The sequence below is a fragment of the Panicum virgatum genome, chromosome 2N, assembly GCF_016808335.1.
Source record: "Panicum virgatum strain AP13 chromosome 2N, P.virgatum_v5, whole genome shotgun sequence".
Taxonomy (NCBI): domain Eukaryota; kingdom Viridiplantae; phylum Streptophyta; class Magnoliopsida; order Poales; family Poaceae; genus Panicum; species Panicum virgatum.
Window position 1 is genome coordinate 47013375 of NC_053146.1, and position 12215 is coordinate 47025589.

A 12215-nucleotide genomic window follows, 5' to 3' on the forward strand; every position below is an offset into this window, starting at 1 on the left:
TACTCAGGCTGTCCAAAAAATATGGACGCTTCGAAACAACAACGGTTATAGATATGCAAAGATCTGCATATTTCCAACTGTATCTCTTCCGAACGGGAGACACCTAACTAGGTTACATGATATGGAAAGTGGGTCTTGAGGCAAGGCAAATGCAAATGCAAGTGCGTGCGTGGGCACTCGGCATGGTCGACGCCGCATCACGGCCACGACACTCGCGGTGCTCCAGCATACCAGGCCGCGGCTGCGTCAGGATGCGAGGGAGGCTCGAGGCAATGACGGTGGGCTCCCGCTAAAGAAAAGGGTGCAGATGATGGCCCTAAGGTTTCACTATGGTTGGCTCATCGGCTGGCCATGCCTCATGCCGGCAGCAGGGGGCCTCAGAGGTGGCTGCGGTGGTGCTTATTGTGGGTCGGCGGTGTAGCTGTGGTCGGTGTGGTATGGACTTGCGATTCTAGTCGGCTCTGGCTTTTCATCGAGTAGGTCACAGGCGAGGCGGCGGCAAGTTGGCTGGATCGTTGAGGTTGGGCTATGGCTCGCGGTACTGCTCGTTGTGGCTGTCAGAGAGCTGGAGACTATGACCGGCGGCGTGGCGGGGGACGACAGCGCGGGACGGTGGAGGTGAGGAATGCGCGACGGGGGTGAGGTTGGCGCAGCAGGGGCTGGCGGCACAGGAATGTGGAGGCAAGGGAGGTGCGGCGGGGGCGGCAGGGGTGAGGGAGTTGCTGCGGGGGCAGCAGGGGCGAGAGAGGCGTAGCGAGAGCAGGGCGGAGGCGAGGGAGGCACGGCGGGGATGCCGGAGCGAGGCCCTTGCGTGTGTGTGCGTGTGTTTGTGTGTGTGCACCAGAGCTGTGATATTAACGGAGTTCGCCGAGTGCCTCTGGTTTGGCACTCAGCAAAATATTACTTTGCCGAGTGCTCGTGATATGACAGTCGGCAAAGGACGTATTTTTTTCATTTTTTTCCATCTCTTTCTTTTTCATAACGTGTTTTGCTAAATTGTTCGAATTTATTTTTAAAATACCTTATCAAATTCACTCAACAATGCATTATTATTCCATTATTTCATGCAGTTATAGCTCAAATTTAATTTATATCAATTAAAATTCTATAGTTGCAGTTAAAAACTTAAAATTATCAAACGGATCCGAAAAATTACCAAAATTTCACAGGAAACAATGTATGTTATCTATTGTCTATACAAAAGCTTTGAAGTCAAATCCCAACTTGACTGTCACTTTGACTCCAAATCGTACCGAACCCTTCTCAACTCTACGATTTTTCTTTGGAGATGCTTTATTATGTAAGCAACGTACATGATAAATTGTGCGAAACCTTCTCAATTTTTTACAACAGCCTCCATGTATGATATGGTGAGATCTTGACAAATCTCATGATTTTTAGACTCTACTTAACAAATCTCATGATTTTTAGACTCTATTTGCTTTTTATAGAATTTAAAAACAATTCCTCCACACGTTCATGGCCATGTTTTATGATCAAGATGTTCGAAATTTACTTTTAATTGCCCGAATACGGCCTCAAATTGGGCTCAATAACATGAATATCATTTTTTCCATTCATTTAATTCCATTATTCGATCACTTGCAGTTCAAATTTGACTTATCGCCAAAAATCCTTTAAATGAAATTAATTAACTAAATATAGCAAATAGACCAAGAAATATACCAAATTTTAACATGAAGTACCATGTACAGTATGTAGAGAACAAAAAAAGTTTGGAGGGCAGAAGTGGGAAAAAATTTATTTGTTTGCTGAGTGCCAGCAAAACACACAGGAAAATTAAAACTTTACCGAGTGTCGCCACAAAACACTTGGCAAACTCTGAGTGCCACTAATGGACACTCGGCAAAGTTCTAACGACCGTCGTTGTGCTTGACGGCCGTCACACGTGGTGGTCACGTGACGGTTGTGTTACCGTGTGTTTTTATTTGCCAAGTTTTGTGTAGATGTTTGTTATGTTGCCAGCACTCGGCAAGCTAGCGTTTTTGCTGAGTGTTTTTATTTTACCGAGTGCCCCGATGAAATATAATGGGCAAGCAATCAGACACTTTGCAAATTGCTGGTTTGCGGTACCGACTGACTGATGTGCTAGATGAGCTGGAGAGGACCTGGGTCATTGTCATGACTGATGTGCTAGATGGGCCGGAGAGGACCTAGGTCATTGTCATGTGGGCCTAATCGCAATCAGAGGCCCACGTAGTAGTGGTAGTGGCACAATGCCTCTGTAGTTATTGCAGAGGATTTGTTCCAGGAGCTCATAAAGATTTTTCTTACGAATTTTACTACTTTATGATTGTTTTGATGAGCTCAGGTTCAGTCATAAAAAATATTTGCTACAACAAAATTATGTTAGAGTTATGTAAAACATAATTTTCAGTCATGGATAGGTATCTGTGGCAGAATATAGCCTTATCTATGATGCAGCTAGCGTTATCACGGTTGCAAACACAGTGACAAACAAGCTTACGTACCATGAGAGTGACTCATCATTGTGTGTATTTGTTTACTCTAGCGACACTTGCATAGGGAAGTTATTCTTCTATAGTCACAAGGCAATACATGACGCAAACCTGGATAAGTTATATTACATCGTAGAGTAATGGATAAAAACGCAAGCAGCAAGTGGACACTGCGCAGCACCGCATCAAGGCTTGGCGTAGAGCTGTGCTGGCAGCTTGGGCACGACGACGGCCTCGACAGGGAACTTGCGCGGCGTGGACAGGCCGAAGATCTCCTCCACGCTCAGCTCCTCCTTGGTCATGTCGTTGGGGAGGCTCCAGGTGAAGCCGTGCAGCAGGTTGGCGAGGCTCACCTGGATGACCTTCAGGCCGAGGCTGTACCCGGGGCACATCCGCCGGCCCGACCCGAAAGGCAGCAGCTCGTAATCTTGTCCCTTCACGTCGAGCTTGCTGCCGAGGAAGCGCTCCGGCATGAACTCCTCCGGGGCGTCCCACAGCGCGGGGTCGCGGCCGATGGACCACACGCTGACGAGCACGCGCGTGCCGGCGGGGATGTCGTAGCCGTCGACGGTGGCGTCCTCGCGCGCAAGGCGGGGCACCAGCAACGGCGCCACCGGGTGCAGCCGCAAGGCGGGGCACCAGCAACGATGGCCAATTGGAAGCTAGTTCTGCCAGATCTTTGTAGTTGCTGTGTCAATCAGGAGATACAGTTGGCTGTCTTTTGTTATGGCGACGTCCAGTGGCGGAACCAGGATTGAGTCGAACCCCGGGCCGAGTTTTAAATATAGACGTCCACAAACTCACAGTTCAAAAGATACATGAAAATATAAACGGAAAGATAGATAACATACAAAAAGCGTCATCGCGAAGTAATATATTTATTCTTCTTCAGCAATTGATCCAAGTCCTTCTTCGGCAATTGATCCAAATTTAGAGGTAGAAGCTACTGCAAAATGGAAAAAAATTGGGCCGAACCCCGGGCCATGGCCCGGGTGGCCCGGGGTGTGCATCCGCCGCTGGCGACGTCGACCTCTTCTTTCGATCTATTCTGTGACAAGTTCCGGTTCTTCAACCCTCTGTTTTGGTGGTGAAGGATTACAAGCCTATGTTGCTTGTGTTCCTCCAGCCGATATTTTTTCAGTGGTTGCTAGATCTCGTTGTAAGCAGCGAGCGAGTGGTTTTTGTGGTCTTCAAAGCCTTGTGTGGTGTTGACGTTTGTAAGTGTCTCTTTCCCTTACTGCCTTTTTTAGTGTATTTTTTAAGCTCCGGTGAACGATGAACAATCGGATGAAGAAGGCGACCAGAGAGCTCAGTGTAATTTTATTTTTTTATATTGTCTTGCATCAAATTGTTCTTCTATTGTACTACCACTAGTTTTGCTTGATATGAATCAGATATGAGACACCTTTCTTGTGTCTTCCTCAAAAAAAAAATCTATCTAGTCTTAACAATTTACACGCATGCATGAGGAGTGAAAAGATGATGGGCCACCCATAGTCAAAACAAACACCTCCTGGATCTCCAAACCCGCTCACACTACGGATTTATAGTTAAGATCAAACACAACGTTTACCAGCTCGGCTTATAAAATCAGTAAAATGCTCATCAATAAAATACAGTAATATAACCTGTGATAATTAGGGGTATTTTTCTGTGTCGTGTATATAAAAGTAAGGGTATAACTGAGTTACAACATTATTCCACACTACAGTCACAAGCCACACACGACGCAAGCTTGGAGAGAAACATTACAGAGTGACTATAACAACAGCGGGAGCAGCAAGTGGACACTGGACAGCAACACGCAAAATTAACGGCACCTATACTGAACAAACCACGCGCACGGCGCACATCGTCGATCAAGCCTCGGCGGCGTAGAGATGTGCCGGCAGCTTGGGCTCGACGACGGCCTCGAGAGGGAACTTGCGCGGCGTGGACAGCCCGAAGATCTCCTCCATGCTCAGCTCCTCCTTGGTCATGCCGTTGGGGAGGCTCCAGGTGAAGCCGTGCAGCAGGTTGGCGAGGCTCACCTGGATGACCTTCAGGCCGAGGCTGTACCCGGGGCACATCCGCCGGCCCGACCCGAACGGCAGCAGCTCGTAATCTTGTCCCTTCACGTCGAGCTTGCTGCCGAGGAAGCGCTCCGGCATGAACTCCTCCGGGGCGTCCCACAGCGCGGGGTCGCGGCCGATGGACCACACGCTGACGAGCACGCGCGTGCCGGCGGGGATGTCGTAGCCGTCGACGGTGGCGTCCTCGCGCGCAAGGCGGGGCACCAGCAACGGCGCCACCGGGTGCAGCCGCATGGTCTCCTTGACGATGGCGTCCACGTATGGGAGCTGGGGAATGTCCTTCTCCGTGACCCAGCGGCTGCGGCCGATGACGCGGTCCAGCTCCTCCGTGGCCTTGGCGATGACCTCGGGCTTCTTCAGGAGCTCCGAGATGGCCCACTCCACTGTGACTGCAGAGCTCTCCGTGCCGCCGGCGATGAGGTCCTGCGCGTGCCACACATGCCCACACGTGATTGTGATTTAAGTCAGATTGCTGCAGTTTATATATGAGTTATTCTAAGAGATTATCCTACGCATGAAGATTAGGATCGGAATCAGATCACAACTCACCTGAGTGAAAGCCTTGACGCTTTCTCTGTTCAGCTCAACCTCCAGGGTAGGGTCGTCGGCAATCTGGAGCAGCACGTCGACCATGTCCTTGGCGACGAAGCTCTTCCCCTCGCGCAGCCGCCGCTGGTTGTGCTCCTCCACGACGTGCTCCAGGAACCGGTCGAACATCTTGCTGATCTTCTTCATCCTCCTGATGTAACCCTGCAGGTCCATCCAGTCGAGCCACGGGATGGAGTCGCCGATGTTGAGCACGCCGTTGAGCAGGAACAGCTCGTCGAGCATCCACTTGAACTCCTCCGGCGTGGTCACGGAGGACCCACCGGCCACCACCTCCTTGTCCAGGTACTTCTTGCCGAGCACCATGCGCGTGATCACGTTCAGGCTCACCGTGGACAGGTAGTCCTTGAGCATGACGGCGCGGCCGGTGCCAGACGCCGCGTGCAGGTCGCGCAGCAGCGCTTGGACCTCGGCGGCGCGGATGTACTCGTACGACTCGAGACGCTTGGCGCTGAAGAGCTCGGTGAGGCACATCTTGCGCGCCTGCCGCCAGTAGGCGCCGTACGGGGACCAGGTGATGTCCCGGTTGTTGTAGGTGGTGTACTTGCCGGCGGCGGTCTTGGGCCGGTCCGTGAACATCACGTCGTGGGTCTTGAGGAAGAACTTGGCCATGTCCACCGACGAGCCGACGACCACGGGGAAGGACCCGAACCGGAGCTGCATCAGCGGGCCGTACTTCCTTGACAGCTCGTGGATGGAGCGGTGCGGGAGCGCGCCCATCAGGTCGAGGTTGCCGATGATCGGCCACGGCTTGGGCCCCGGCGGGAGGTTTTACGCGCGGCGCCCGCGGCGGCCGAGGACGGCCTTGAGAAGCATCACGGTGGCGAGCACCACGCCGAGAAAAGCCGCCCATGGTGGAAGCTCCATCGGGACGTACGCACGAGCTATAGGGGCTGCGACGTTGCTGACTTGCTGACGCAGCCGGCAGCCGCTGGTGCCTGTGGTGGTGATGGAAATGGAATGGAAGGATTGAAGTGGCTGGTCGAGTGATTGAGTTGAGCTGGTGATGTGGTGCCGGAGCGGCGGAGCGCGCGGGCTTCTTATAGGCGGGGGGGTTGGGGAAGCTGCAGTGTCACTAGGTGGGAAAGGACGGGGAACTCGGGGACGACTTGAGCTAAAGAAAACTTGACAAGCGAACGGCGACTACGCTAGTCTCCCGGGAAACACGTGCTGGGGACAAACTAAACCTAGTGCTCAACTCCGGCTTTTGCAGACTTGCGGTACACCTGGTAGTAAAAAATCCGAGAGATTGTTCATGCGGCAGAAACGGTGCAGTCTGTTCTGTGCAGTAGTGTGCTGGCTTCACCCACTGAAGTCTGACAGTAAATGTTTCCGTCTCACTAGATCGATCAGATTCTGAAGTAGTCTAGGGGGAGGAGTCACAGGCACATTAGTACATGGATTGGACACTAGTCGCTCTCTTCGGCTGGCTGTGGCTGGTAGATACTGATTTATTGTTAGAGAAAAGTACCGTTGGCTGGTAACTGATACTGATTTGGTATGAGAGAAAATCAGTGTTGGCTGGCTAGCTGACAAGGATTTCTATTTGCTCATCATTGGGAGCACTCCAGACCCGCGTCGTTTTCAGCAGCCGCTGCATGATCGGCATTCGGCAGAGCAGGCAAGGAGTGGTAGAGCACATGGCTATCGGACGCTCGCGGCCACGTAGTGTGGCATCAATGATCAATCGGTCTGGCAAACCGAAATGGCACATGAAAACCGACCGGTCAGGGCACCGATTTCAGCCCATAATCTTCTCACATCAAGATGCTCCCTCGAAACCCTGATAGATAACTGACGCGCACTATCGCCTGTCTCATGCAATTGCTGAAATGAATGTGAGGTTTGAGGCCTGAAAACTGAATGGGGGAATTGGTGTTGAAGATAAACCATGCAGGTAGAATCATGCGGTCAGTTTAGCACTTTGCAGTGCCATCATCTGGTCTCCTAGAGACCATCTCCACCCGGGAAACAATCCAGATTGGCATCAAAGGACATGACACCTTCGCCGAAGTGTGGACACAATGCACCAACTAACCCTCAGGACCTGACGTTTTCACTCGAAATTCCACTTAAAGTACCGGCACCAAGACTGTAGAAAGTCTGGTCTGGTCACAAAAAACCCATTCGGAGCAGGTAACACGCTCTGATGGAACCCCTACCCACCTACACAAAGAAACTGTTACAAGTTGCAATTCAACAGGCAACAAAGTTGCAATTTCTGTTTGTGGGCTGATGCAGCATGAGCTAGCTAGATCCATTGAATTGTCTAGCACTCTAGCGATGCTTACATCCAGTTGCGAGGGGAATTGCTGGGGCAGAACAGGGAAACACCCACTGCTGCTGAGGATCTGGCTCGTGGACCGACCGACTGACTGACTGACCATTTGGAAGGGCTGACGGACCGAGGACGGAACTGACCGGCCAATAGTTGTTGGCACGTCCCTTTACGCGGAGTGGGCTTTGGCAACCCACACTACAGCGATGCGTTTGGCCTTTCCTGCAGTCCAAGGCCTCGTTATTCAGCTATCAGCCCAGAACCTGGAACGATCTTAGCGTAAGTGCGTAACGCCATTGCAGTTCTCGTGCTCGACGTGGTTGCGGAAGGTGGATGCTGGATCAGGACGGGAATAGAGGAATCATCACATTTTATTAGTCCAGATGGCTAGTTTTCCTCTTTCCCTAGTTGCATGTCATTTTTTCTATTTTCTTTTTTAAAAAAATTACTTGGTCTTGAGATCGGGTGTGTTGTAAAACTCATCCTTTTTTCCTTAATGAAATGCTCCTTCTGACAAGTTCTCGAAATCATTCTATGCTGAGGACCCTTGGTCTTCACGGGTCGTTCGTTTTTATTCCCTTTATTTCCTACCTCATTCGATCCTTCCTTTTTTTGTGTGTGCCAAAATTTACCACAATCATATAAATTTTTGTCTTTTGTTTTTGAGAGCAGAGCATCGTATGAATTTAGTTTCAGAATCTATGATTTTTCGCCGTGGTATCGCCGTAGCAACTTCGCCGTAGCAACTTCGCCATAGCAACTTCCTCGTAAGAGAATCGGCTTTGCAGGTGAAGTTCCGTAGAGTCAAAGAGTCATGGGCACCCAAAAACTTTCTCGAGTCCTGCCGGTGAATTTGGCCAGAAATCATCGGGCCAACTTGCGTGTTGCACGGTGGCGTGCCTCACGGTGCCCTAAACCGAGGAGCTGAGCATGGAGGAGGTCTTCGGGCTGTCCACGTCGCGCAAGTTCCCGCTCCAGGTCGTCGTCGAGCCCAAGCTTCCGGACCACCTGTACACTGCTTAGACTGGATTGCATTTGATTCTGTCGAAAAGAAAGGGATTGGAATTGATTACCCAACCCCAGCGAAGGCCTTGAGCCCAGCTAGCTTTCTCGTGCTGTGCAAACTGCAAATGCAGCCCAGTTTATCCTTTTTTTCGTCAATATCTATTATTATATTATTTGGCCAACAAAAGTCTCCACGTTCGCTCTCAAGGTCTAGAAATTCCCACGTTAATCGAAGAAAAATAGAAAAATAAAAATTACCCACCACTGCCATTATGATAAAAATTAGCCAAAAATACCCCTATGCCTAATTAAAAATCACCCACCAATGCCATTATGATAAAATTAGCCTAAAATACTCTTGTGCCTAATTAATAATTACCCACCAATATTATTATGAAAAATTAAATATAAAATACCAATTTGCTATGTGTCAGTTACAAATATATACTATTAATAAAAACTAAAGCTAACAACAATCAATCAAAATAAAATAAAAATAAGAATAATTATATATATAATATTATTAAAGCTCAACAAATCAAATTATTATTACAGGCAGATCATATTTGAATTGTTTTAACCAACAATAAGACATAATTTACGATAATGAACAGAGTGATGTATGGTAAACAAAAATAGTATAATCTTTAAGTAAGGATACAACGATATGCAAATTTTTTAAATTTTCAATCCTTGTCGGGCAAATGCGCGGGCTGTACACCTAGTTTGCTTGTACAGGTGTGTCTAAATTTCAAGAAAGTTAGTTTATCCTGTATTTTTGCCGTCAATTTTGCTTGTACAAGTATGTCTAATTTTCAAGAAAACTAGGCGTATAGCCCGCACATTTGCGCGCCTAGTATTGAAAATTCAAAAATTTGCATGTCGTTGTATCCTTACTTAAAGATTATACTTTTTTTACCATATATCATCCTATTCATTAGTGTAAACTATGTCTTATTGTTAGTTAAAACAATTCGAATATGATCTACCTATAATAACAATTTGATTTGTTGAGCTTTAATAATATTATGCATATAATTATTCTTATTTTTGTTTTATTTTGATTGATTGTTGTTAAATTTAGTTTTTATTAATAGTATATGTTTGTAACTGATAAATAGCTAAATGGTATTTTATATTTAATTTTTCATAATGACATTGGTGGGTGTTTTTTAATTAGATACAAGGGTATTTTAGGCTAATTTTTATTATAATAGCAGTGGTGGGTAATTTTTATTTTTCTATTTTCTCCGATTACGTGGAAATTTTTAGACTTTGAGAGCGAACGTGGAGGCTCCGTTTGTTGCCAAATAATAAGATAATAGATTAAATTTCCTAGATTTTCCACTATACATTTGTTTCCCGTAACACACGATCCAGTTGTTTCAGAATCCAAGTAAGTACACCTTTTTTTATTGATCAATTGCATTAGTGATATTTTCACTGAGAGTTTCACTTCTATATCCTGCTATTTCAATCAATTGCTTCATGGGCATTCCTTGTCAACTCTAGGTTGGTATTGCTCTCCTGTCTAGACTCTCTTTTATTGATCAACTAGCAAGGTGACCCGCGCTAATAGCGTGGGTAGCTAGTATTTCTTTAACATTTTTTATTTTTTTAAATTAACTGAAGAGATGTATTTGGCATTTTATTTATCTTTGGTTCGCTCTCATAGAGTACTACCTGCAGTTTCCATGTATAGGCATTCATATCAATCATCAATTTTTAAGTTGCTTTGTTTCATATCATGTTGACATATTTTAATACTTTAACTTGCAATATCTAAATTTGAGGATTGAATTGAATATTAGGTCACCATAAGTATAGGTGCATATTGTACCACGTAATACTAAGTTTGATGATTAATAGTAATATAGGGTCACCTTGAATACATGTTTGTCTTTTTCTAATTTTTATGTAGTTATTAGATACATTTATATATGTGTACGTGTACGTGTTATTTTCAAAGCCTACAACTTGTAACTTAGATGGTGGACTTTGATTTGTGCCTTGTAATAATTTGATTTTTACTAAGCAAAAAGTCAAGCCTAGTTGGTCTAGTTTTTAGAGCATATGGATAGCATCGAACAAACCTAGATTTCACTCCTCATTACAGTAATTAAAACAGGCATAGATTAAATAAAAAGTTATATTAAAAAATAGGTTGGGGTTCTCAAAAATATTATATTTATTTATTTTCACCTACCGTAGAAAAATTATATATAACATATATTCTACATTAATATATATACATATATATATAAGTTTTTTATTCGGTCTAACCTATTTGTATTTTTCATACTTTGGTTTATGTATATTTTTCGTCTTTCGCCCACCTAACTACAGAAATTGGCTCACTTCAGAGTTGTGTCATATCGACAATGGATAGTTTCAACCATGTCTTTGTTGTTATCTCTAACTCTTTTCTTGACTTTCATTTTCTCTAGCTATTTTTACCAATTTCACTCTCTGTCATTTTCTTCTTCCACACATTTGAAATTGATTAGTGTGTTTCTTGTCTGATACACCTAAAAGAAAAGTTTCCTGTGGAGTTCGATTCAGTTGGTGAGTTTAGATTGTGTGTCAGAGCTTTTTTTCTAAGCTCTTTATTATATTTTATGGTATATTTTTGGATAATAATTTAGGAGAAAATTAAATATTTTTATGTAAACACTGGAAGTACTAAATATTTATATATTTATTTACTATAAATATTATTTTTTTAGAAAATACTTGCGATGTACATTTTTTTCTTAATTGTTCTAGTTACCGTACGTGATAAACAAATCACCCTTAGACTTGGATAATTATATTTAGTTAATTGGTTCAATACATATACCACACTAGAAGTATAATTTACTTTATTTTTATTATCCTCCAACCACTCATTGATATAGCCATGTGATGCATGTTCTCATATTGTCTTAGTTATAGTTATCTCCCGCCATTATGCTCCCAAATTCTTTGCACGCCATACCACGATAATCAAAGATGCGTCATTGATAGTGCACGACTGCATGTCACTATGTTTTGTTGAACACTACTTGTGGCATGCAATGGATGAGTGTGCATGTCATATCGATTTTCAAGTTGATTTGTTCTAGATCTCGCACAACACTCCACAATGGTTGTCATCTATCATTTTCTCACTTGTAAAATTTTTTAGCTCTCTATCATCAACTTATGATAATGCTATATGGTTGTTTCATGTAAGTTGTTGCTATTAAGTTGTGTTTCTCCAGTTATGCCCTAACAATGTTGTCGTACCTCCAAAAAAGTTTTCATAACACAGTTTGCCCAACTTGGCAAATGTTCTTTTCCATTGCGCATCCACAATACAATGAACTTACTAAATTATTTTAAAAATTTTAATTTAAAGTTATGGTAATAAATAAAATTTTACAATGTTTAATCCTTAATTCTAAAATTTAGCTGCCCTTAATGAGGTGTGCTCCCTCTAAATTTTACCCTAGGTCAGTCAAGACTTACTAATGTGTGAGGATGAAGAAGTCTGCAATTAAATCTTCTTTATCATTGGAATATATATGCTTATTAGCTTATATCATTATTTAGGGTTAGAACTCGAGTATGTGACCATCATTACACAACGGTGATCCGCACTGTAGCTATCTATATAATAAGTTAGTTTGTACACTGCACACTGGTAAGTAGGACTTGTGGGTGGTAAGAGAGTATAGCCCTATTGATCTCTTCACAATCTAACATGGTCCTTATATTTTGAGCTCAAATTATATAAGATAAGAGCTCGGCCCT

General features: G+C 44.8%; 2 protein-coding genes across 2 annotated transcripts; both read right to left on the reverse strand.

The window, feature by feature from the left end:
• Positions 1 to 2665: 2665 nt before the first annotated feature.
• On the reverse strand, positions 2666 to 3343 carry LOC120662688 (trimethyltridecatetraene synthase-like). The gene is made up of 2 exons (XM_039941783.1): positions 3332 to 3343; positions 2666 to 3142 (listed from the first exon to the last, which is right to left on the reverse strand). Exons 1-2 carry the CDS (start codon positions 3341 to 3343, stop codon positions 2666 to 2668), a joined length of 489 nt encoding a protein of 162 aa, XP_039797717.1.
• Positions 3344 to 4104: 761 nt separating this feature from the next.
• Positions 4105 to 6177, reverse strand: LOC120660788 (trimethyltridecatetraene synthase-like). The gene is made up of 2 exons (XM_039939423.1): positions 5102 to 6177; positions 4105 to 4975 (listed from the first exon to the last, which is right to left on the reverse strand). Exons 1-2 carry the CDS (start codon positions 5876 to 5878, stop codon positions 4340 to 4342), a joined length of 1413 nt encoding a protein of 470 aa, XP_039795357.1. The 5' UTR covers positions 5879 to 6177; the 3' UTR covers positions 4105 to 4339.
• Positions 6178 to 12215: the final 6038 nt, after the last annotated feature.